The sequence below is a fragment of the Eulemur rufifrons genome, chromosome 6 (assembly GCF_041146395.1).
Source record: "Eulemur rufifrons isolate Redbay chromosome 6, OSU_ERuf_1, whole genome shotgun sequence".
In the NCBI taxonomy this organism is placed as follows: domain Eukaryota; kingdom Metazoa; phylum Chordata; class Mammalia; order Primates; family Lemuridae; genus Eulemur; species Eulemur rufifrons.
In genome coordinates this window covers 28317004-28344051 of record NC_090988.1, presented here as the reverse complement: position 1 = coordinate 28344051, position 27048 = coordinate 28317004, and the positions used below count along the sequence as shown (strand labels likewise).

Genomic DNA, 27048 nt, shown 5'->3' with positions numbered 1-27048 from the left:
CTTCTTAAACAGCAGTAGGTAGCAATCCATGGATTTAGGTAAAGTGACATAGACTTATCTGTGTGCTCAGGGAAGCTTGTAATAGAAAGAAATGTTTAAACCATAAGCTGAGGAGAAAGAGATAGCTAGGAAAAGAGAAAAATGTTGTTTACATTTTTAGCTGGGAATTTTTCCCATTCCATAGATATTTCCAAGTGCCAATTTTGTTTCATATACTCTGATAGGTGCTGTGCATATGGAAATAAAATAGGCATGGCCTGTACCCCAGTGGAGCTTATAGTTTTAGGGAAGGACAGACATTAATCAAAAAACTACATAGGTAAATGTATAATTACAAATTGTGAAAAAGAACTATGGTCCTTCTTCCTGAATTTCTACCCTGGCCTACAAAGGAAGCCCCTGTTCCACTAACCGGGAGACATGACACTAGGAGGGGGCTTCTGCCCTTTCTTCTGTCCTTCTGTCACCCTTCACAATGGGAAGCAAAGTAATTTATCTAATTTGTGACGTTAGAACATACCGCATATAATTATTTTGGCCTCTTCCTCGCCTGTTTTGGAGTGGCATGTGCTTAGAAAGTACACAAGTTCCCTTTTCCTCTTCTGGGGTTATGTTCCATGATCCCTGGTGAATTCTTGAAGCCATGGTAGTGCCAAACCCTAAATACACTATGCTTTTCTCTATACATACATATGTATGATAAAGTTTAATTTAATAATTAGGAACAATGATAAAGTTTAATTTAACAATTAGGCACAATAAGAGATTAACAATAATAGCTAATAATAAAATAGAACAATTATGACAATATAAAATGTATGTGAATACAGTCTCTCTCTCAGACTTTGGGTAAATGAAACTGTAAAGGGCAAAACTACAGACAAGGGCCTGGCGCAGTGGCTCAGGTGGCTCACGCCTGTAATCCTACCACTCTGGGAAGCCGAGGTGGGAGGATTGCTTGAGCGCAGGAATTCGAGACCAGCCTGAGGAAGAACGAGACCCCGTCTTTACTAAAAAAAAAAAAAAAAATAGAAAGAAATTAGCTGTATAACTAAAAATATATAGAAAAAATTAGCCGAGCATGGTGGCACATGCCTGTAGTCCCAGCTACTTGGGAGGATGAGGCAGGAGGATCGCTTGAGCCCAGGAGTTTGAGGTTGCTGTGAGCTAGGCTGATGCCACGGCACTCTAGCCTGGGCAACAGGGCAAGATTCTGTCTCCAAAATAAAATATAAAATTAAAAAAACCCTGCAGATAAGTGAGAATTACTGCATTTATTCTTTTCTCCCTCACGAAATAATTTTACCACATTAAGGTCTGTGAATGCAGCAGGGAGGAGAGTGCCATTGCGGGAGGGTATCTCACTTTAAGGAAAAAGGTATTTAAAATCGTATTAGGTCACTGATATAATCAGTATTAAAGCACTATTTTTATTTCTATCTATTTGAATAGTGTGTGAACTTCTTAGGTGATTCAAAATTCAGCAGGAGAGGAACATAATTATTGGCCACAAATCCGAACAGTAGACAATGTGCCTTACCTAAATTTATCCCTTAGGTAGATCTATACTCTGATAGTAGATAAATAAAAACCAATAATCTTAAAATATGCATAATATCACTTTGCTAGTTTTGAAATTGACAAACGAAAATGTAGCTAAAGGATACAAATAACACCCACTTTATGCATAGGACATCTTTTGTCTTGAGGGTAGTGGGTTATGGTCTTGGGTCATGGGTGGATTTCTTTTATTTCTGAAGCCAGATGTGTTAGAATAAAATTAACATAATTATTACAGGTTCTACTGACTCTAAAAGAAAGCAGAACTTGAAAATATTTCTGAGTCTTTCATGAGGTTTTATAGTTATCATGTCCAACATGACAGGTTTTAAACACCTTCAAAGGCAGGCATAGCTTATATCAAATCATTGTAGAAGACAAGAGTCTGAAAATTTTCTGCATGTCATCGGCATCTCTCCCTGGCAGTGCAGAATTGACTGAAGGGTCATCTAGTGATTTGAATGGAAATGAATGTTTCAAGTTCTGCTTTTGGAACTTCATTCTGGAGGGTTTAAATCTCATTATCATAAGATTTTTTGTGTGGGTTCAAATAGGCTTGAAGAGACATGGAATAAATCTCTCCGATCACAACTTTTTTATTATTTTAGAAGTCCTGATCAATATTTAACACTCTTGAAAGCATCATGGTATATATGCATCTGTTGACGTGTATCTAGTACTTTGGCATGAAGATAAAACACTTTGAACTTGAATCATAAAAGATATTTAAATTCTTATCTGTAAATAATTTGATTTCTTTTCCACCTGACCTAATCTCTAGTATACTGAATATGATGGATCCACATGCTTTTTGAGAACATACACCTTAGCTGGGAATTTTTCCCATTTCATAGATATTTCTGAGTGCCAATTTTGTTTTATATACTCCTGTAGGTGATGTGCATATGGAAATAAAATAGGCATGGCCTGTACCCCAATGGAGCTTATAGTTTTAGGGAAGGACAGACGTTAATCAAAAAACCACATAGGTAAATATATAATTACAAATTGTGAAAAATGCACTGAAGGAGGAAAAAATTTCATTTTTATGGCAGTAAATAACAGGGCATTCAGTTTATATTGGGGGTCAGAGATGTCCTCTGTGAGGAAGTACCTCTTAAGATGTTGGATAAAGGAGACATATGAGTTAGCCCAATGGACAGTGAAATGAAGGTTACTGCATTTCAAGCCGAGAAAACTACCTGTGAGCATGTGGAGGCCCTAAGGTGAGAAATCGCTTTGCTGAGTATGGTTCATAGAACATAAACGGTGTAAAATGAAGTTAAAGAGGTCAGGAGGGCCGGTTAAGGACTTTGCATTCTAGTCTAAGATTACTCAGGCTGTTGTTGGAAGAATGAATTAGAGGCAAGGATGGGGATGGGGAAATGCAAAAGAGATGGGGGTATCTAATATTAATGACTTTAGCAGACTTTCTCCTCTCTGTCACTTGCTATCCTTTGAAGATATCACTTGCTGCCCAATGAAGAAAAAAAAATTAGGTAATTTGGTCTCCTGCTTTCTCATGGTCAGGGGACATCTTCTCTTCTATAGTTTTCTTCAGATAGGGAAATTGTCTGTGAAATAATGAGAAACGTACATATTGGTCTCTGACCCCTGTCCCTGACACAGAGCTCCTAAGTTCTCTGCCCTGGTTCCTGAGTCAGAGATCCTAATTCCCTTGCTGATAGAGGTAGTAGGTGCATCTTTTATTCTATTAATAGTATTTGGTCTTTGACTCTGGTTCCTGACATAGTGCTCCTAAATCCTTTGGAATTTCCTGAATGATAGGAATGTCTTTTGTCCTAATGAGGTGACTTGGTGGGCTTTTGGATGGGGGCTTGTCAACAGAAAGACCAAATCATGATTATTACATAAGCTTGGAGCTTTTATCCCCACCCTTGTTCTCCAGAGAGCAGAGAGGGGCTGGAAATGGAGTTAATAATCAATCATGTATATATGATGAAGGTTCCATAAAAATCCTTGGACTACGGGTTCAGGAGCTTCCAAATTGGTGAACACATCTGGGTTCTGGGAGGATAGCACACCCTAACTCCATAGGGACAGAAGTTTCTGTGCTCAGGGCCCTACCATCTCACCCTATGTATCTCTTCATCATGTTGTTCACTTGTATGCTTTATAATACACATTGTTAGTAAAGTGGTAAACCTAAGTAAAGTGTTTCTCTGAGTTCTGTGAGCCACTCTAGCAAATTAATTGGACCCAAGAATGGAGTAGTGTGGGCCTTGATTTGCAAGCTGTCAGTCAGAAGTATAGGTGACAACATACTACTTGTGATTGGTCTCTGCAGTAGGGGGCAGTCTTTTGGGAATGAGCCCTTAAGCTCTAGGATCTGATACTATCCAGATGGATAGTGTCAGAATTAAATCAAATTCTAGGACATCTAGCTGGTGTTCACTGGAGAATCTCTTGGCGTGTGGGGAAAGAACCCCACACATGTGGTGTCATAAGTGTGTTGAATGACTGGTTGAGTGTGTAAGACTAGAACACTTTGGTTTTTCCTATATCTCAGAAGGTCAATACTTTCTCTTTCTAATTCTGAAATGATTAGAAAATGGGGGTGTTATTTTCCTGAGATTAGCATGTCAGACCAAAGTCACGCTGTTCTGCTGAAGGATTAAACAGTTTTGAGAATCAGAGTTATGAAAGCATATTAAAAAGCAAGAGAGAAGAGAGGTGTGCCTTCCTGCTCTCATGCCTCTGTGTATGTGTGTGTATGGGTATGCAAGCCCATGTGCACACTAGTTTAAGAACAGCGTGTGTGTTTTATGTAGGTTTCAGTTACTTATATAATTTATCTTTATCTCCAAAATTCAAATCATCTTCTGAAGGCCTGCCTTTAACAACCTCATTTCTCCTACTTGCCTTCCTCCAGAAACTTAAACTCCCATAAGAGTTCCAGTCTCTCTTTTCCTTCTTGAGCTTTTCAAAGTCTGGTTCCTTAGACTTCAGTTGGATGGCAATGAAGGCTTTCTTCTGCCCACACTTTTTAACTGTGATAAAAGCCAGAGGTTCTATTCCTTTGAGTGAGAGAGTTTTCTTCCTTCTCTCCACCAGTAAAGACTAAAGGTGAATTTGTTCCTAAATTACTTAAGGGCAAACACACCAGTTCCAAGTACATTATATTTCCTCGAAAGGACACATATTTTACTCTCATTAAGGAATGTAAATTTATCTTATAAATTAGACTTTGACCTGACTTGAAAAATAATAGCCTTGGTATTCTGACGCTGAGAAGCATTTGCCTCCTTCCCAGGTCGTCTTTAAAGACAAAAAGGCCGCTATGTTAGCTGAGAATGTTGTTATGTAAGAAATTACCGTGAATTTGGTTAGAAGCACTAACTGGTGAGCTATCCCAGAGGTCAAGTAACAGAAAAGACTTTAGACTCGATTAAAATAACAAAAGCATATGGCTTACTAAATTGATTAAAACACTGAACAAGAAATAAACAGAATGAAATGGGGTAAGATAATACACTTAGATAGGTGCAAGCAGGAAGAAAGGACCACACTCCTTGAGTCCTGGGGTTCACAATGTTCACAAATGCTGCTTCTCTCTTCCTGCATCAGCCTTCACAGGCGATGGTTCAGTGATGAGGACCAGAGTTAAGGTCTGAGCAAAGGAGAGTCAGGGAAGCTATCCTGAGCCAAGAACAAAAATCTGTTCTTTCAGACAGATGCAGGGGAAGTGTGCTTGTTGCAAGATTAGCTGTCAATTCACGTGTTTAGCAGCCTTTGGTCTTATTTGCATTTCTTGGGTAGAGCAGATGTAGGACCAGAATAGGACCATACTGGGTGTCAACAAGTGGTAGCCACTTGAGGTGTGATAAAATTCTCAGTCTAGAGGTGGCATCAGTATGATGTCTTTTCATCATTTGCATCTGTAAGCAGCATATTTTTATCCCATTACATTTTTTATTTATTTTATCTTTGGCTGTCTTACAGGTTGCCAGCTTAATATCTACACTTACCAAATCATATGAATTCATAAGTTACTTCTTATTCATTATGTATACAGAACCTATTCTATGAGTTTTGCCTATATCTCATATGCTTACTTTCTAACATATTATTATCTATGTTTAGCACTTCTTATCAATTCCATCCATCCTGTTTTCTTGTCTTCTACAGCAGAATTGAATATTCTCAACAATACAGCAAATGCCTATTGCAGAATATCATTAGCTGATCCATCTAATTTGATCAGTGTCATATCACAAAATTTATTCTTTCTATTCCCCAATATTTCCCACTATCAAAAAGGAGAATTTGCATTTTTTAGAGGAAATAAGAAAAGTTTGTCATAGTCCAAGTAAGAGATAATAGTGCCTTGGCCGAGGCTGACAATACAGGATGTGGAGAAATGCATGAAATTGAGAAACAATTAACACAATTAGCCATCTGACTTTATGTGGGGTTTGCAGGAGAGAAAGATATCAAGGATAACTCCCAGGTTTCTAGTTTGTGTAGCTATCACTTACTAAGAAAGTGTGGGAAGAATGAAAAAGGAATAAAATGGGGAGTGGAGGAGCATAATAATGCAAATTCAATTTTGGAATTATGTCCCCAAAAAAGATATTCAGTTGACAGTTAGTTAAATATTAATGTGAAACTTAGAAGACAAATCTATCAAATATTTACAAAGTTGGGAATATATCGACATATACTAATAGATTGTATTAAATACCATGAAATTGTATGACTTCATCTAGAAAGAGAATATAAAAGGGATAAGTGAAGTCAATGAATCAATATATTTGAGTATATATACATATATATTTATAGTATAGTATATGCAGGCCACTATTTTAGTTTTTTATTGTGTCAACTTAACTAAACTGGAACTAGGTTTCTCAGAACTGCCTTGCCTGCAGTTCCAGGTTTAGCTTGGGCCACAAGAGAGGTTTTTCATGAGATTTGGAAGGTGGTAGTGAAGCAGCAGCCATGTTCTTTTTAGACATGGAAGGCCAGAGAAGGACATGAGCCACTTTGCACTCAGGTGCGCTGCGCCTCACCTGACTGGCCTGGCAAAACAGCCAGGCCCAAAGCTCCCCCTGGCCCAGCAGAGTTTCTCCTTCAGCTTCTTTGACTCCTGAGTCAGATGAATATTTAAAGCTCCAGTTATGAGTTACGCATTAGCTTCTCTTGAGGGACACATCCATCTCCAAAGCTGGAGGCGTGGAAACAGTGATAGACTGGTACGAGTCCACTCTCTTGGTTTCTAGCTGATTCTCACAGGTTTCGGCTTATCTTGCTTCCTTCACATCAAGTCCCCCTTCACTTACCTTTAGCTTACCCTGTGAATGTCAGGCTCCAGCCGTAGACACGGAAACATCAGCCTCACGTAGGCCATTTAACCAGTTTCCAGGTGGTTCTCCTTTTCTGATAAAATCCTGAATAATGCAGGTATGAACAACCTGATTTTGGTTTTGTGATAATGCTACTGTGGCACTAAGCAGTATGATTTAACAAGCTACATGGGACACAGCAGTGTACTCTACCAGTTATTAAACTATTATTTATCAACTTCAGTTTCGCCCTTCCCACACTCCACTGTTGAATGTTGGGGCTGGAATTCTGCAAATCGTATTTTTTCCTTGGTCAGTTAATTTCCTGTTAGATTTTGCCAATAAAGGCTGACACAAGTACAGGGGCAAGTCATGTGAGGATGGCAATGAGAAGGGGCATCATTTCAGGGGACAGGGCAGCAAATTCTGACATGAGAATGTGCTTTTCAGGTAAGAGGAACAGACTGATGGGGTTTGAAGCCAGAGAGGTAGCCCAGGAATCAGTTCCTCTAAGTCTAAGGCAACCCTATGTAGAACCTGTGGGCAAGTGGAGACCCCAGCTAATATTTAACTTGCATACAGTGACCAATAAGCATACGGAAGGATGCTTAACTGATTTATAAAGCAAAGAAGCAAGATTAAAGTGATTTTGTTTTTGGCTTGACAAATTAACAAGATTGATTATACATCGCATTGGTAAAAATATAGAGGAATAAGCCTTATCATATTCTGCTCATGGGGAATGCCCATTTGGACAATTTGCTGAACAATACCTTACATAGAAAATTTAAATTGTAATGGTTTTGACACTGTAATTTCAGATCTGAGAGTTGATTCCAATAATATTTTCAGACAGAAACTTAAATATATATGTACAGGGAATTTTTATTATATTAAATAATAGTTCTTAAGAAAATAAATTTGGAAATTCCCTAAATTAGTAAAATCAACCTAGTATGTTCTTTACAAGGAATATTAAGCAACAATTATTATAATAATATGGCAGCAATGACCAGCAGACACAGCCGGTTGAGATCCAATATTGTTCTTTCCTGTTCCTAATAGAATTGACAATTTTTAGCTAGGCAAGTGGCAACATGCAGTAAACATTTTCTTTCTCACCCTCATTATACCTGAGAGTTGTGCTGTGACTAAATTCTGGTTAATGGCTTATAAGCATTAATGGTTCCCTGAAAGGGTGGGGAATGCGCTTTTTCTTCTCTTCTTTCTTCTTGCTGGCTAGTGTGTTTTTAATGATGGCAATGGCTGGAGCTCCAGCAGCCATCTGGAACCAAGAGGTGACCTTTGAAAGGAAGACACTCACAGAGTGACAGAAAGGACAGCCTGGGGTGCAGACATAAGGGAACCCCCACCTCTGCCCTAGACTGTCTTTCCCAAGACTTTTGAACTTACACTGTTTATATCACTGATTCTTCACATATCTCTTATTCTCTTTAATCCTAAGGGGATTATTTTTAAGAAAAATTATGAAGCAGGTCATAACATAGCTTGTACAATATGTTTCTAAATATATTTGCAAATTTGTATATGGGGAGAAAGAGAGAGATAGCAAGATGGAAATTAGAGAACATAAATCATCTTGTGTGATTTTCACTTCCCTCTTTATAACTTTCAGTTCTAATTGGATATTTTTACATAACTTCTAATGCTCTTAAGATTAAAACAAAATAAAGAGGTTTTAGTTTTTGCATAACTAGGCCTTCATCTAGATTGAAAGTTTAAACAGTGAATATACATATGCACACATATACTGGTAATTTAAAAAACAAACATTTTGATAGTTTTTAAGTTACTACCTATGTATAAATTTAGACTGGCTTTCATATGTATATATAACTGAACTTATAAGAGAACTCAGGTATAAAACATTTTAAGAGATTTTAAGGTTCATAAAAAACATTACTTGTAATTCACTGAAAACTACTCTACTATTACAAATATTCTATGAACAAGTTTCATTACTAAAACAGACAACAAAATTGCTGGGTCATTATTCTCTATTTTCCTCAAATGAGTGCATACTATTTGGTTCTGGAATTTATTTTCCTTCCTCTATCAAGCATGAAATAATTGATAACTATTTGTTAAGAAAAAAGAAATCAAGATAGATAAGAATCCCATCTATAAATAAAAATATGGGATTTCTAAGTCAAATATTAGCAGAATTATTTCAAGTATAGAATAAATAATCTACATAACATGTCATACTAAGAGTATAATCACTGCTTGATATTAGACCACTTATTAATATAACCATATCAATAGTACAGATATAAAGATTATACTTTCCATTTCTTCTATTCTATTCTACATGGGGGCTTCAAATAACATTCATCCCTGAAAGGAAGACAAACCATTTGAAAAATAGCAATGTAAATATATATTTTATTATTATTAAAAAAACTAGTTTAAATCAACAGGACATATATTTAATAATGAAATACTAGAGGCATTCATATTAAAATAAATTAGAATGACCACTATCATTATTTTAATTGGCTACTTTATCTAGAGATATGATAAATATAAAACTTTATGAATATAAAACAAATACAGTGAATATTGGTGAGGAAGAAACAAATCTATAATTTGCAGATATTAAATTTTACATATATAATTTTCAAGAGATAAAACAAGTCAAAAGTTCTCCAGATCAGTGAATGTTCAATAAAGCTGCTAAACACAAGTTTTATACATATTTAAGAATCAAGGGAACCTGTCATTTTTATTTGCTGTACTCTCACAACAATAATCAGAAACTATGGAGGAAAAATATTCTCAAACTAAATAGTAATAAAATGTAATATGTCTAGGAATATCCTTATCCTAAAAGTTGAGGAGGTTAGAAAAAAAATGTTTGTTTAAAGATACAAAATAAAATAATATATGACTCAATGAATTGATAAAACGTGTTTCTAGATAATCAAGTGTACATACTTAGTTCCTATTAAGGCCACACTTTAATTATCAGAACACTTATAAAATCATTCTAGTAATACAATTCACCTGGAAGCATGTACTATATGAGAGAAAATAAGGAAAGAGTGAACAAGAGAGAACTAATGAAGATTATCAAATGATAGTTTTAACAGTACAATAGACCATAAGCCCTTACAGATAAAGCAATGCATGTAACATTAATGATTTCTACCACAAACAGTTGCCCACTATGTGACAGGCTATGAAATAGGGAGGCAGTACATGCACATAATATTGCACCTGCTCAATATGAGTCGGGTTTTAGTGCACCCACTTCATTCCTGGAAACTAGTATCAGAGAAGTTAACTAATTTAGTGGAAATATCACAATTAGTAATTTTTAAATGTAGGGTTTAACAGAAGGAGTCATTACACAATGAAGATGCTACTTAGAGAAAATGATTACCTGATTTTCTATTTTCTAGATCATATTTCCAGTTATTTTTTGTTTTCTACCATGGAGGAATATCAGATTCCCTGTTGTATGCTTATGTCAATTTTTTGTGAAGCTACTTTGAGTGGGTTTCGATCCATTGTAGTAAAAAATTTCCTAAAGTAGATACAAGAGTTTAGTATCTTTATTATCTATTCTCTAAAAACAGCCCATAACACATCCTAAATTAATGTTAAAGGCAATGTTACAATTAGTAAGAAAAAGAAGCTTGATTCAAGTGCTATATTTTTGACAATTGATAATCCATTGGAAAAAATCAATAATATCCTCATCTCACAGTTCACCACAAATTTATATCCTTTAGAGAAAGGTAAATCTATACAATGTATAGAAGGATAAGGTATTTTAAAATACTGTAAAATTAATTGTAAGAAATTAAAGGTGGTAATACAATATTTAAACTTAAAAAATTAGAAGCAAACACAGAAGGAAATGAAAACAGATTCCATTACTGAAAATCTGAACATTCCACATGTCATAGAATATCATACACAAAATTTAATATTGAACAACTAAAAAATGTCATATGATCATGAGGAAATATGATTCATATATATAAAAATTTATATAATTGATTAGGAAACCATATAGAACTTGAAATAAAATAGAAAAATAATAATTCACACAAAAACTAGCTAATAAAGAAGTTAGAAAGTCCAATCGATGATGTCAACAACAAAAGATATGCCAATGAAATTGACTACTTTTACCAATTAAATTAGTAACAGTTTTAAGACGTTTTTCTACCTATTAGTCATTATCTTAAATTTCTTATATGCATATAATTTGGCATAAAATTTTTACAATAATTTATCAAAAGATATAAAGTATTTACACTTGCATCCAGTAATTCCACTTTTAGGAACACATTCTAAGAAAATACACCTAAGCCTAGACAAAAGACAAAGCATAAATATATCCCTCATCACATGGTGTATAGGAAACAAGCATTGAAAACAACATTTAAAAGTAGAGTAAAGGTCAAATAGAATGTACTATATATGCCTGATTGATATTATAAATTAAAAAATTATATTTAGGACATTTTTATTACTAGTAGTAATGGTTATCATAAAATAATAAAAGAAAAAAGACAAAATTGCATATACAAAATGAATAAGCTATATAAAAATGAGTTTTTTACAGAGTTTCAAAAGAGTTAACAATCATTATTCATTAAAAGTTCTCTCTTTTCTATGCTTTTTATACTTAATTATTTTTCTGCAATGAATATGACTTTTAGGAAAAAATGAGAAAACAAGCATATTTTTAAAAGATTTTATTAAGCATTAATTCAGTAACAATATGGGAGTTATTTTGGTCTTGTGTTTGTGGAGGGTGGGCAGTTGAAAAGTTTGGTATAAGAATACTCTTGATCAAAAATTAACTTTTTAAAAATAGCAGATTCATAGAGACCACAATGCCTCCATTATCCTAGAAAAAGTAGAGATAAGAGAACATGAATAATTGGGCTATTAGTGGTAAGATATAAGTAGAACTAATCTCTATTGTGAGAAATACCTTTATACAAGGGCAATGGACCTGTCATCCCCAAATGGGAAGATCTGTATTAGGGCCTCATTGCCTCAGCATAGATTCAGCAGGTAGTAGGCTGGCTGACACTGTGGTACAGGCAAGCCTCATCATAAACAGGGAAGGATACGACTCAGAAAAACTGCCTTTTTGGTGAGGAGGACAAATATACCAGATATACCTAACATTTCCAATTATTTTATGTTATGCATGCATCAGAAGGAAATATTCTCCACTCACTGAGCAGGTCCTTGAAGGAAATTAGAACTAAAGCATTTTCCAGCTGGCTACCACTGAACTTGCCATTTGTGATACACCCATTATACTATGGCTGAAGTCAAATTACACCAGGGTTTCACTGAGGGCCACTAAGAAAAGGCAGATAACATGAGCCTCAGTAACTAATGGACAGCCAGCATTCCATCATTATCCTCCATTCTATGCAGACTCTCTGTACAGACTCTGAGCAGGGAATACCCACACCTACTTCTATGATAGATTCATTTACCTGCGGTCCTTCTAATGAGTTTTAATTCCCAGGGAAGAGGTAGAAATATCGTGTCATGGATACTCTTTCAATGGTCGGCATCTGGGTTAGTATATTTGGGGTCTCGAATGAATGTTGAACCTGAAGTAGTAAAGAAAGCCTTTAGAGATTTTCTAAAAGGAAAATCTGGACTCCTTTCTCAGGAGGGAGAAAATTCATAGTGTATACTAAGGCTATAGCTAAGTAGCATAAACAGAAGATATTTTTAGTTTTTCATCGGGTATAGCACATACACAAATGAGTTAGTACCCTAAAAAGAATTCACTGGGTGAGCAAAGCTATCAGAATCATGTTATTGGGAAAGTCCACACAGTTTCTATGTAGTATTTCAGAACATTTTCTCTTAAAATAAACTTGGAGTACAGGAAGGAGCATTAAGATGACTTACGAGCTTTAGGATTCCCTACAAAAGTTTGCTAATGATGCTACAAAGCTTTCTGGGGCATAAAATTGAAAAGGATATCCCTACCTTTCGAAAAATTTCCTCTAAATGATGACACCAAGAATACTCTTTGAAGTAGTAGATAAGTTGGGAAATGAAGAGTGATCCATTTAAGTCAAGCCTCCAAGAAATATTATCTGCAAATAAAAGGTATCAAAATATTGGGGGATGTGGCCTCTGTATAAGTGTGGAAGACTCCCAGGGCCATATTTCTGGAACAAATTCTGATCTTAGTGCTTTCAAGGAAGAGCCAAAACCCAAAGCTGAAGAAAGATAGTAATTCAGGTTTCCGTATCAGGCCCAGAGAAAATCATCAGGGACCCTCAATCATAAATTCCCTTGACATTTTTAGCAAGCAAGACTAAAGTTATGGCTTCTAGGATCGCAAGTGGTAGAAAAGAGCAAAGTCATTTCAGCACTAACTACATAATAGAAAAAGAAAAAAAGAATCTGCCTCATGACATTCCTTGATTCTAGGCCTCCTCTTATGCAAACTTGTTTCATATCATAATTTTTTTCATTTACTTTTATGTTGTATAAAACATTTTTGAATGACTACTTGTCTTTAGCATGTCAATGTGATCAAGTCTCTTCCATCATTAAAAAAAAAATGAGTAATACTATTCTCATTCCCACTTTATCTTTAGCTGGCTTCATAATTCTCCTTTCTTTTTACAGTCAAAATTTTCAAATTTGTCTATACTCACTATCCCATTTCCTCCTATCCTGTTCACTCCTGTCTGGTTTCTCCCTCCTACCTCTGACACCAGCTTTACTAAATGGCTCTCCCCAAGGTCACCATGTCTTCCAACTCAGTACAACTAATGGTCTTTCATCAGTCCTCACCTTCACCTGATCTCTCATTCCCATCATAAATTGCTTGGAAGTCCAACTTGCTTCACTGGTAATTCTGAGAACACATACTCCCAGTTCTTCTTATTCTCTGACTTTACTTTGTATGGCTAATGATGTTTCTGTGTCTGAAGATTTGCTGGTTAATGTTTCTATATCTGATATTGAACTCTAGAGTTCCTCCAACCTCGGCTTTAGAACACTTTCTGACACTAATCTTAATTCCTAGGTGATTTCATATATTTTTAGCATATTAAATATCATTCTTAGGTCAGAGTCTCCCAAAATTCTGTCTCTAATGCAGATCTTTCCTCTGAAAAATACAACTGTGCAACCCTGTACTCTTCATTTAATCTTGAAATGTGCCAAAGGCATCCCAAACCTTCCCATGGGATATCCATTTTAATGACTGTACCACAATCACCCACTTGCACACTAGAGTCACCTTTATCATCCCTTCTGGTTCACCTACCATATCTACCAAACCACCAGATCATATTAATTTTATAAAGTAATTATTTCTTGGATTCAATGGCTAACCTCATCCCAAGACTATCATTATCACCTAGGGCCTATAATATTGCAAAGGTATCTTAACCTATCTCCCTATATCCGCTTTTGCTGTACTATAATCCATTCCCTAGAGTGATCATTTAAAAATGAAAATCTTATCATTTCATTGCTTAAATCTTACCAGAATTTCCTAGTACTATTAGTGTGAAGGATCATATGAGGCCTCAGATGTTCTGGCCCTCCAGCCCCCTCCTGGGGTCCCTCCTGGCTGTGTGCTCCAGCCACCTGGCCCTCTCTTCTATACTCCTTTCTGTCTTCAGGTCCTCCATGCACACTGCTTTTCCTGCCTAGAATGTTCCTCTCCTTCCCTTGACCTGGTTAACTCCTTCGTTTTTCAAATGTGAGTACAAATTTTTCTTTAAAGCTTTTATCACAATTGACGATCATTATTTATTTCAGTTATATTGTGCCTGTGTTTTTCCTCCCAATTAACTTCTGCCTTCCTGGCCTGACTATAAACTCCATAAGGTTCAGTAACTTCTTTAATTGTGCATAATATGCCCTGCACCTAGCCCAGTCCTAGCACACAATTATGTATATTACAAAAAAGGGAAAGCAAGAATTTTGCATAGAGGTAGACTGTATTCCTCAACTAAATTAAACAATCAAAGTCAGGCCTTATATGCCTTTTTAACTTCCTTTAACAGCTAAAAGTGTAGCACTCTTCTTTCAAATAAAATCTTATTAAATCTCCAATATATAAAATGAATAGAAGTGGAGTTATTCTAGTTGCGGAGTGGGAGTTGCCTACATGGCCTTTTTCCTCTTCCCTAGGCTAGACTCAAGAGAGTCCTCTGGTCCCTAGTACTCACATGCAGCCATGCACCAGCAGCACTGGCATCACCACGGAGCTTTTCAGAAAGGCAGAATCTCAGGACCCACCTCAGACTACTGAATAAGAAGTCTACATTTTAATACCTGCCCCCCACCCCCAGTGATTTCTATGCACATTAAAGTTTGTATTTACTACACAAAAACACTTAGAACTGGGGGAATTATGCAAACTATGTTTTTAAAATTTCTCTTGTTATCTAAACCATTGATAGAACAGTATTGTGGATGACTGTTAAAGAGATTTTCTACTGGATTGACCATGAATGATTAAGAATATTCTCTATTTCTACCTGCTACTATAAGTTTCTGGCCAAAGAAGGATAGATTCTTAATCATTGGATGCACAATCCTAAAGGTAGGCATTTAAATGTTAACAAAGTTCCTAAGACTAGATTCAAAAAACAGGCTGAGAGGTACTAGGTTACATGGAGCAAGCATAATAGTTTCACTGGTTGGCTTGTTTAATTGCTAGTAGGTGATCTGGGGGCCAAATAGTGAAAAAATAATGCATTTCTGTGAAATATTTTAAAAATGAAACAAAAAACTCTTCATTATTTGTAGTTAGATTATTTCAAGTCAAGATCCTCACCAAATTTCTGCTCACTTTGAAAGCTTCTCCCAAATCAAGATTTATAGCTTTCTAATCATGAAAATCTCACTATTTTAAATCTCTGCTCCACCTAAAATATACCACCACTGGAGAAGAAATGCTCCTATCCGTGACATAATCATAGCCAAACCTGTTATCTAGAGACTAATAAATGATTTAGAAATTCTCCTCTCTGAACTCACTTACGTGGTGTTGAAGATTTGAAAGCAATGAAGTCCTTCTCCACGTGGGCCTTTGTAATAGCGTCATTCCAGACACAGCGCTGCTGCAGGACCTGGCCGTGTGTATCTGCAGGAGCTTCTCCTGAGTCAGCCGCCACCCAAACCATCCCGATACCTCCTGGGAGAGATGTCATGTCTTATGGAAGGTGTGGTATTTACACACACAGGCACACATGCACACATACATACAGCATGTCTCTTTTACCATCATACCTTTACTTTAGTACTGTGGTCCCCAACCTCTGGGCTGCAGACCAGTACCAGCCCATGGCCTGTTAGGAATGGGCGGCAGAGCAGGAGGTGAGGGGTGGCCCAGGGAGTGAAGTTTCATCTGTATTTACAGCCACTCCCCATTGCTAGCATCACTGCCCAAGCTCTGCCTCCCACCCCACCTCTCTGTCTGTGGAAAAACTGTCTTTCATGAAACCTATCCTTGATTCCAAAAAGGTTGGGGACTACTGCAGTACATTTAATGGCATTCATTAAAAATGTAAGCATCTTACTATTAGAAAAACTATACTGATAGGGAACAATACAGAGACCACCTAAGTTTAGAATAACCATGTTGACAACATAGTCCCTATTGTTTGGGACGTTTCTCATTATTCTAGGCTACTTCTCATTTTTTAAAAGAAATGGTATAGACAATATTTTTTTGTTGTTGTTGTTGTTTTTTCAGGGCTGGATGGACCTAAAAGTGATACTAAAATGTTGTTTCCTTCACCCATCCCTGGGAAAATTATGGCTAAACACCAGGCCAGTAGCAGAAAAAGTACATGAGGGTGTATTTCTATTCTCAAGCTTTCTGTTCACCCAATTTATAATTATGCTAGCCTGTTCTGTATGAACTTTGGAGGCAAAACGGACAAGCCTGAGGCAAATCTAGATGGATCCCCATCTCCTTTGGATCCCCAAATTGAGACATAACTTTCTAATGCGAGACTCACTGCCTCGGCAGGCCTGCATGATGATGACCTTGGGTTTGTCTTTCAGACTCCGGCAGTTACGGTTGTTGAAAATTGTGAAGATGGTGTCATCTGGAAGAACATCTGGCTCAGGGATTCTGTGCTGTATCCCACAGATTCCATCCAGGATGCCGTGTGACATAAATACCAGGAATGTACTATCTGAGGACTGGTGCTCTAGCCGGGCAGCAAACTCCTTTAGTTCTGTTTCCATTTGCTGAAAGAGATTCTAGAGTCACTACCGAGGAACTCTCCATACATAGTTTGTACTCAAATAGCAGATGAAGTTCACAAAAATGAACTGGCACTGAGGAATCAGGTGATTTGGACTAAATGGAATTACAAGAGAAATAGCGTTGTGACATAAAACCAGAACATTTAGATGTATAGAATATGAAAGTTAGTAGGGTTTTCATGTAGCATCTAGCCCAGTGGTTTCCAACAGAACCTTAGATTTCTGAAGACGCTGAGAGATGGAGTAAAATGAAGGGTGAGTGAGATGGCAAGATGCCAATCGGACCATGTTGCTTTAATCTGTTTTACAGTGGGTTCCTGTAAGATTTTAAAAAAGAGAGAGAGAGAGGGAGAGAGAGAGAAACAGATACTTTTCTATTTACAAAAATTAGAAACACCAAATTCCTTCACCCGAACAGCAGAAAGTTAGGTTTAAAGTGGTTTGTCTAAAGCCACCCAGAGCAGAGCTAAAATCAAAACTTTTTCTTGCTATGTGTGTGGGTGATTTTTTTTTTTTTTTAACCATATACCTGCCTTTGCATTTAGACACATGATATTGATATTATAAAAGTCTCACAAGCTCATTCCATAGGTATCAGGCAATTTCGGTGTCCAGGGCTTTTGTCTAGGCCAGACCGTCAAGTAATAGACATCTTCCACATTGAGAACTTCAGAAAGGCCCTACATTTCTAATAAAATACAGCTATATAGAATTTCTCTAAATCTTTGCTATGAGATTTTCTTTGCATTGAAGAAGGCTGAACTACAGGAGATTCTACTCTGGAGCAAATATAATTCCTGTAATATCATATAATTTGTTCTTGCTGCTGCCAAGAAAGATGTTGAGAATTGTTTAAAAGGTAAAGAAGTTTGCCTCTCTCTCTGGGGCCATTACCTGAGCTGTGAGATTCTCTTTTACAATCACTGAGTAGCCAAGGTTTTCTAGCAGGTCTTGCATCCCCAAAAGGTCAATTTCAGAACCATATCGATTAGGTAGATAGGTGAATTCTTTGTTGCAGATGATGAGGGCCAGGCGTGTTCGGCCTTCCTTCTCCATCACTGGATATATCTACAATTAACAGACACAGAATGATTTGCCCCAGGACCCTCCCTTTTGCCTCCAAAGTTCATACAAAACAAACCAGCATAATTATAGAGTTGATGAACAGAAAGCTTGAGAATAGAAATATACCCTCATGAGGAAAGAGACAAAATCCCAGACTGAAAATACATATTAGATCTGAGTGTTCACTCTAGGAATTTGGCTTTGGTTAGGTGGTGGAGAAGAGGTTAGCATGTGTTCCAGGATGGGATTGAAGAAACAGGAAAGGTAATGTGAAGACCATTTGATTAGATAACATCTTAGGCCCTTTGTCCTGATCTTAAGGCATTTGTGACAAAGAACTAAAATGTTCTAGTGAGTCTCCAATGTCTTGTCTGAATGGCTACTCTTGTGTCTCCCTATTCCAAAGCATATCACCTCATCTGCCTTTTTTGTCTTCAGTTTATGAAAATGATCACGAGGGCAAAGCTTCAGCTTGTTGAGTTGGACACACTGGGTTTCCTGAGGAGCTAAAAGAGAAAAAAAAAAAAAAAGAAGAAGCAATAATACCTGCTGGCTTGCAATCATGCAAATCTCTTGGCTGGGCTATCATTACTCAGGAATGCATACTGCCATTATATTGAAAAGTTTAATTAAATTAGAAAATTATTTCATATCGAAAAAATGGGTAGCCGCCTTTTTCTTTCTGCTTCTTACTGACCCCGCCATAATTTTCTATGTTTTTGTTAGTGCTCACAGCATTGACTAATCATTCAGATCCAACACATTAGAGTAACATAAACACAGAATCTCAGATTTGGAAGGAAGCCTAATTTTCATCGAGCCTAGTCAAATCACTACTCAGATATTTGAACACCACTTACAACATCTCATTATAACCACTCTCTCCATTTATTGGGAAGTTACATATTCGAAGGCATTCTTGGATAGTTCTTTGTATCATAAAGTCTGTACATTCTAGGCATTGGTTTGTATTTCCTACATCAAGACCATACAGAAAACATCTAATACCTTTCCTGATAAGAGCCCCATGAATTCTTCCATGACTTCATTATGACTTTCCCTATGTTTCTATTCTTTTATGTAAATACCCCCATATAAACAATTATTGTGTTGTGTATTAATTATGTTTATTGTACTGGAGGCTGAATTAGGATAGGGAAGATGTCTTTCATCTTTGTATTCCCAGTATCTAGAATGGTATCTGGCAAGATTAAAAGTTTATAACTGCTGTTAATGAAAGGATATCTTCAAATACTTGAAAATAGCTACCAGGTACCCCCTGGTTCTTGTGTTTTCCCTTAGGGCAACAAGACTTCTTTTTCTTATAATATTTTTACATAAGAAGTATTTAATCTTTTAATCACAAAATCCATAAATTTACCCACATCTCTACTCACCTGTTCTACTCTCCCTCCTACTATTATACAAAGAAAGATGTGTCCTTCCTCCTGTCTATCTAAGAGAAACGCCTCTACTTATGCTCTGAATTCCATCCCCTATCACCTACAGGATTTTACTCAGGAATTTATTCATCTCCATGTTCGACATCATCGATTTTCTACTCTCTCACTACCACGTTATCCCCATTGGCATATCGGCCTTCCTTAATACCAATCACGCTTTAAAAACCCTCCCTGTGGTCCTGTCTCCTTTCCAGCTACTGTCACATTTCTCTGCTTCACTTCTTACACAATTGCTGAAAACCACTGTCTGTTTTCACTATTTCCATCTTGCTTTCCTTGCGTGCAATCCAATCTGGCTGTTATTCTCACCACTTAAATAAAATATGTGTTACCAAGGCTACCACTGACCATCTGTGGCTTTCTTAGCATTTCACATGGTGGCACACATCCTCCTTCTTGAAGACATTTTCTAGGCTTCTGGGATGCTGCACTTTCCAGCCATGCTTCCTAAATCCCTCTGTCTTCATTGCTGGTTCTTCTTCTGCCATCTCTCCAAAAATCAGGTTGTTCTATACTGCACACTCTGTTATTCTCTATTAGCACTTTCGCCCAGCTGTCATCTTCTGGCCTCATCATCTTAAATATTGTCCACATGCTAATGAATCCCAAGATTTATTCCCAGCCCTGATTGTGAATTCTTCAGTTGAATATCCACCTGCCTATTGAATGTCTACCCTTGAAGGTAACATGCTTCAAACTAAATGTACAAAGCAGAACTCCTGATATTCGTCCACTTCTAGAAATCTGTTTCTCCTGTACACCAGTTTTCTCCAACTCAGTAAATGGTACCATTCACCTAGTTGCCAAGTCAAAAACCTAGTGTCATCCTTGATTCCTTTCTCTTTTTCATATCCAATGTTCAATCCATTAATTAGTTTCCATTGATTCTGCCTCCAAAATAGATCCCAAATTTAACCACTTGTCATCATCTCTTTTGCTATAACCCCAGCTTAAAAGCTGTTATCTCCTAACTGAAATATTTAAACAGCTTTCAACTGGCCTTTCTGATCCTACACTTATCCTATCACTCCTCTTCTTAAAAACTTCTAAGGGAGTATAAATGAAGGCAAAATTCATCATTTATAAATTTTTTGCTGTAGACATCAGGTCATGTCCTTGCAGTTGCAATTTACTTGGCTGTATTGGCATGTAATGATTTCAACATTGACAGGGAGATAGATGCAAGAATTGACAGTGTGGTGGGATGAAAGTAAATGCAAGGAGAGAGAAAGAGCAGAAGGAAAGAGGGAAAAAACAGAGAAAGGAGAAATAGATGTCAATGGGAAAGAAAATAGAACAGATGGCAAGAAAAGGGAAGAAAGGGAAAAAGAGAATGAGGCAGAGAAAGCAAAGTGGGAGATTAAAAGTTCTCTTTCACCTTAACGGCTGATGAAAAGATTCTCGGCTGGAACTACCTCATTTACATTTTGCTAAAAGGGAGTGCCAAATTCATAACCAGAGAGGATAATTTCTTATTTTTCTCATTGCTTTTGTTTGTATAATGTCAATTTATTGTAGAGCTAGGATTAAAAACTTAGCTTGCATGAAAGCATTCTTTAATACTTATACCAGCTTTAAGCACTTGTTTTGGTGATGGATGTTAACCGTAGATGGCTGGGCTGGGCTGGGCTTAGCAGAGGCTGGGTGACATGCCTGGAATGTGTAAAGATTGCCAACTGTAATAAAACAGTTGCCTTTAAAAAAAATTCGAAGACTTTCCATTGCAATTACAATCCAAATTCTTTCCCATTGGCTAAAAGGCTCTAAGTAGTATGGCCTGGGTCTGACTCCTAAACAGCTCCTGCTATGACACTGCCTCTAATTTCCCACTCTCCAGTAAGATTGGCCCTGACCCTCTTAACAGAACAAGACCAACCATTTCTGTCTGAGAGTCCTTGCTCTCATTTCCCCTTTCTGTGGAACTCTTTTGCCTTAGAGTTTGGCACAACTCCTTTCCCACAGTTCAGGTATGCACTGAAATAGCACCTCCATGGAGAGGTCATAGCTAAGCAGCCTGTCACTTGCTTCCCCTTGATCAATCCCTCCCCACCCCACCCCCAACATTTCTTTCTATGGCCTAATCCTCTTTTCTCTTATACATTCTCTGAAATTATAGCATTTATTTTTTTACATGTTTATTATATATCTACCCCCACTAACTATACTGTGAACTCCACAAGAGCAAGACCTTTGTCTATCTTGCTTACTGCTATAAACCCAGTAATTAAAACAACATATAATAGGTTTCCAATTAGTATATGCTGAATCGATATAACCATGAAAAAAGATTATAAGGTTCTCATTCCTTGTAATGCTTTTTCAAAACTTGAAAATATGGTACTTAGAAGACAACATTACCTCTACCCCCCTTTCTAGACCGACTACAGTTTTTTAATGTTGCCCAATAATTCATCAATTTCCTCGGTGACTACATAGTATGTGTGACTCATACTGAGTTGTTTTGTTTTCTTCTTTTTTTCTTTTGCATGTGCTTTGCTTAACCAAATCCTTATTCTGTTTTGTGAAGTTTGTAGTTTCTTATATCTTTGTCTTTTTATAAGTTATTTTAAAGATATTATTAAACCCATTTAAAAATATGAGTCTGATGCTGGGCATGGTGGCTCATGCCTGTAATCCTAGCACTCTGGGAGGCCAAGGCGGGAGGATCGCTGGAGGTCAGGCGTTCAAGACCAGCCTAAGCAAGAACAAGACCCCATCTCTACTAAAAAAAATAGAAAGAAATGATCTGGACAGCTAAAAACATATATATATATATAAAAATTAGCCGGGCATGGTAGCACATGTCTGTAGTCCCAGCTACTCAGGAGGCTGAGGCAGAAGGATTGCTTAAGCTCAGGAGTTTGAGGTTGCTGTGAGCTAAGCTGATGCCACGGCACTCACTCTAGCCTGGGCAACAGAGTGAGACTCTGCCTCAAAAAAAAAAAAAAAAAAAAAAATGAGTCTGAGAAAGGTGAGGATATTTACATCAGAGCACATAGCATAGTCTGTAGCAGTGATGGTGTCAATATATATAGATTTCCTGGCCTTCACTCCAGTTCTCTTTCTACTCCATAGCATAGGGCCTTTCTAAAATCTCCCTTAGCTCAAATAATGTCATTATGTGTCCATGAATAGAAATTACCTGTCAGTGCTAGAATTGATGCCTGAGACAATCCAGCACTCTGCTCAGTTTCTTCATCTTCACTTTCATTTCTGGATTCTGAGGAGAATTGAAGGGCAAGGATATAAGTGCTAGCCTTACTTTTGAGGGACTTTATTAGAAGCAGAGGGGAGAGATAAGCTTGCGTGCTGTCTGAACCTCAGTGCAGTGGTCTTTCCACTATAACATACCCCACCCCCAGTAGAGCTGTCTTATGCCCCAAATGATGTTTGGAGGATTCTTATGAACCACTTGGTTTGGTGGCAGTTTACCTGGTGGAGAGACAGCCATTGCCTGGGCTGATGCACACTTTTTTTCATCTCTACTTTCTTCATTTTCTTCTTCAGATTTTGAGGTGGAATGAACAAAAAGGTAAGAATCAATGCTCTACTCTAAAGGTCATTTCCAAAGATGAAAATTGACTGAGAACACAGGTTTTCTAGATCTTTACTGGGATACCTTCTCATGTCAACAGAGGTCTAAGAGTTTTTGATTGTGATCTGAGGTTTGGAGGCAGTTACCTGTCGAAGAGGAAGATGATGCAGAGTTTTCCTGAGATTCATCATCCTCACTTTCAGAAGGATATGCTGAAATAATATGAAAAACAGATTTGTTAACAGAACTAATAAGCTTCTAGAACATACCCCCTTCTAGCTCTTCCCCTTGCACTGGTGAGTAAATGACCATGCTTAGCTTGGGACTACTCTATGAAGCATGGAGATTTGGCCCATTCTCTAAGCTCCAAGTTTGTTTCAGAGAACTGTAGCTTTCTGCTAAGTGAAAAGGCAGGCAGAGTTTCTATGAAACGAAAAAGAGCTCGTCATCTTTCTGCTTTCATGATTCAAGGAATAATAAAAATTTTTAATCAAGGTTTTTCTCCAGTAGTATTTTTCATTCTGAGGAAGGAAAGTACATCTGTGTATAAAAGTTAGTCTTTCCACAACAGAAATAATTCTAAAGGGATGTTGTAAGAATTGGAAATATGCTCATTTATATACTATACTCCCGAGTAGGGGTCAGCAAACTATGGCCTGCAGGTCAAACTCAACTGGACACCTGTTTTTGTAAATAGAGTTTTATTGAAGTACATCAACACTTACTGTGTACTTATTGTCTATTACTGCTTTCATGCAACAATAGCAGGTTTGAGTCATGACAGAGACCACATGGTCTGCAAAGCTTGATATATTTACTACTTTTCAAAGAAAAATTGTGCCAATTCATGTTCTAGAGAGAAAGAAACACCTATGTTCCATTAGCTCTCAAATTACTTATGCCCTCTTTTAGTAGGAATATTGATTTCCAGACATTTCTTTCTGGGGTTAAGCCACAGCTAAGCAGAGGAATGACTGGGAATGACTATGGAGTCCACATTGTATAACAAGAGAAGCCCAGACTAGGTAAAGGCAATCGCTTAATTTAATAAGGCTCCAGAACCTTTCATTCATTTAACAAATATTTACTGAGCACCTATGATGTCTCAAATGTTATTTCTATGTGATAGGGATACATTCATGAACAAAGTAGACAAAGATCCCTGCCTCATGGAGCTTATATCTCAGCAAAGGAAGACATAACAACATAATGAAAAAGTAAATTTTATGAAGTGATTGAGGGTAATAACTGTTAAAGAAAAAAGAAAATATTAGTATGTGGCAGTGTAAAAGTAATTGGGGTAGATCAGGGTATATTTTGGTGGTAAATAAGACAGATAGTCATGAAGGTCTTAGAGATGGGGATTATTTATTCTCCACTTGCAAACGGGAGAAATAAAGAAGAAAGAAAACCGCATAATGACAGTTGAGAAAGAGGGAGTTATTAGCCCTTGGGCCAGCCATTACTACTCACTTAAACTCAGTGGTATCTTTTGCTTGAAGAGGCGGTCCATAAATATTTTGCCTGCCATTTGAGTTTTCTCAGTGATATCATCAACCAGGTTTTCAGCATTGTTCATGATGAGCTTCACACCATCTCCTAATTTACGTAACTCATCTCTGTTTAACACACTATTTTCCATCAAGTCATCAAAAATGCCATCAAGCACATTTCTGGCCATCAACTTCACCTTGTTGACTGGGTCTTCTTTGGGTGGTCCCTTGGCTGTGAGAATGACAGGATCTTAGATATGGACAGAACCTTTGATGTCCCATTCTAGGCTAGTGGTTCTCAAATTTTAGTGTGCATTAGCATCACCTGGAAGGCCTAATCAGCAGAACTTCCTGCACCCCATTCCGTGAAATTCTGATTTGATAGGTCAGAATGGGGCCTATGAACTTTTGTGAACTCTACCAATTTTTCAGGTGATGCCAACACCACTGTTTCAAGGACCACACTTTGTGTAGCGCCTATCTTGTCCAACCCTCTCCTTTTTTACAAATGGGGAAAAATTTTAGAGAAATGAAACGATTTTACCAAAGAACTTAGTGATAGCTGACTTAGTTTAGTACTTGTATCACTTGTGATCCCTTCACTTTTTCACTTTTATCAATAATTAGTTTAAAAAGACATATTTGATAGGCACAGCAGTAAAATAAACACATTACACTTGCAAAATATACATTTTTGTTACTATTTGTCGGGGGCCAGCTCAGTTACGCAGACACTTAGAGCACAAATTGCAGCTGATTCATTTGCTGCTGAAAATGAAAGGTCTTACAGAGAGCAGAAATACGAAGGAAATGCAAGTTACTCTACTCAACTACAGAGCTCCTCACTCTGACAATAGAACATCCATAAAATGGGTGAGAATTTCTGAGTTAAATTTCAATATGAGTTAAAGGAAAAGCCTAAAATCATAGGAAAAGTTTAAGAACATAGATCCAGATTTGTTACATTTGTCTTTCCTTCAAGAAGCTGCTACATATTAACTATAATACTTTATTTGCATGCTCATTGTGGTACTCCCATATCTTCCTCTGTCCCCAGAGTAAAATAGTTGTATCTCTTGAAAACCCCCTCGACACCTTTCTCCTGAACTGTAACTCCCTCAAAATACAGTCATAAACAGAAAAACTGGAGCTACTCACCAGCCATGACTGCTTTCAGTCCCTGGGGCAGAAGATCTGAAAGTGAAAGCTGTCTCCACAGCCCTCTTCCTCTCCTGTCAGTGGACCAACTTGTTTACACTGCCTATGTGGGAAACTGCAGAGATTCAAACTCTCTTTTTCTTTGCCAAAAGAGAATCAGAATCCCTGCCCTAATATGTAACTACATTCCTTTGGAAAACAGGAAGCAAAACATGTCTTTTCTCTTTGATACAACAAAGTTATCAGAATGAAAGCATACACATTCAAATGCAAGTCTTTGCATTGCCTTCCAGACTATTTTTAAAACTGATAACAAATCAAATTAACCCCTATTTGTCTCTGTGCCACCACCAGCTTCTAATAGCAGAAAGTCTTCACTTCACTGATGTCTGCTCAATCTCAGAAGTGTGAATTTGGAAGGTAAGGAGGGAGAGAGGCTGGCTAAGGGCTGCCAAATGGTGATACTTCTGTTACTGCTTTAAAAACCCAGATAAGTAATGTCTTTCCTTTTTGTTCTCCAGTTCTGCTTATTTCTCAACTGGGGTATTGTTTATCCATGAGACTGCAGTATGTATTTTTGCTTGATAAATATATAAGAGACTCTTTCACTTAAATTCTTTCTTAATACTAGATATGTGTTTGCAGTTAACAGAGAAGTTTATAAAATGGAAAAGCATCATCCAGCTTCTTTTCTTTTTTCTTTTTTTTTTTCCTTTTTTTAAATATATTTTAGAACATTATGGGGGTACACTCATTTTAGTTACATAGTTTGCTATAATTTATGTAGCTTGAGTCAAAGTTACAATCATGCCCTTCACCAAGATAGTGTGCATTTTACCCATTCTGGGTGAATTTACCCACTCCTCCTCTCTCTCACCTTTTTGATTTGCATTGAATTTTACTTCCATATGTGCATGTAAATGTTGATCAATTAGTACCAATTTATTATTGAGTACATGTTGTGTTTGTTTTCCCATTCTTGTGATACTTCACTTAGAAGAATGGTCTCCAGTTCCATCCAGGATGTTACAAAAGATACTAGATCACCATTTTTTTATGGCTGATTAGTACTCCATGGTATACATACACCACATGTTATTAATCCACTCATGTATTGATGGGCACTTGGGTTGTTTTCACATCATTGCGATTATGAATTATGCTGCTATAAACATTTGAGTGCAAGTGCCTTTTTGATAAAC

General features: G+C 37.1%; 1 protein-coding gene across 1 annotated transcript; it reads right to left on the bottom strand.

The window, feature by feature from the left end:
- Positions 1 to 12319: 12319 nt before the first annotated feature.
- LOC138383871 (inactive caspase-12-like) lies at positions 12320 to 25886 on the bottom strand. Its single transcript, XM_069468996.1, is given in 8 exon segments — positions 12320 to 12481; positions 12870 to 12979; positions 15898 to 16050; positions 16880 to 17114; positions 18027 to 18158; positions 18160 to 18200; positions 24669 to 24920; positions 25847 to 25886. Coding segments are annotated over 8 exon segments (1029 nt in total). The 5' UTR covers positions 25854 to 25886; the 3' UTR covers positions 12320 to 12382.
- Between the last annotated feature and the right edge of the window lie 1162 nt (positions 25887 to 27048).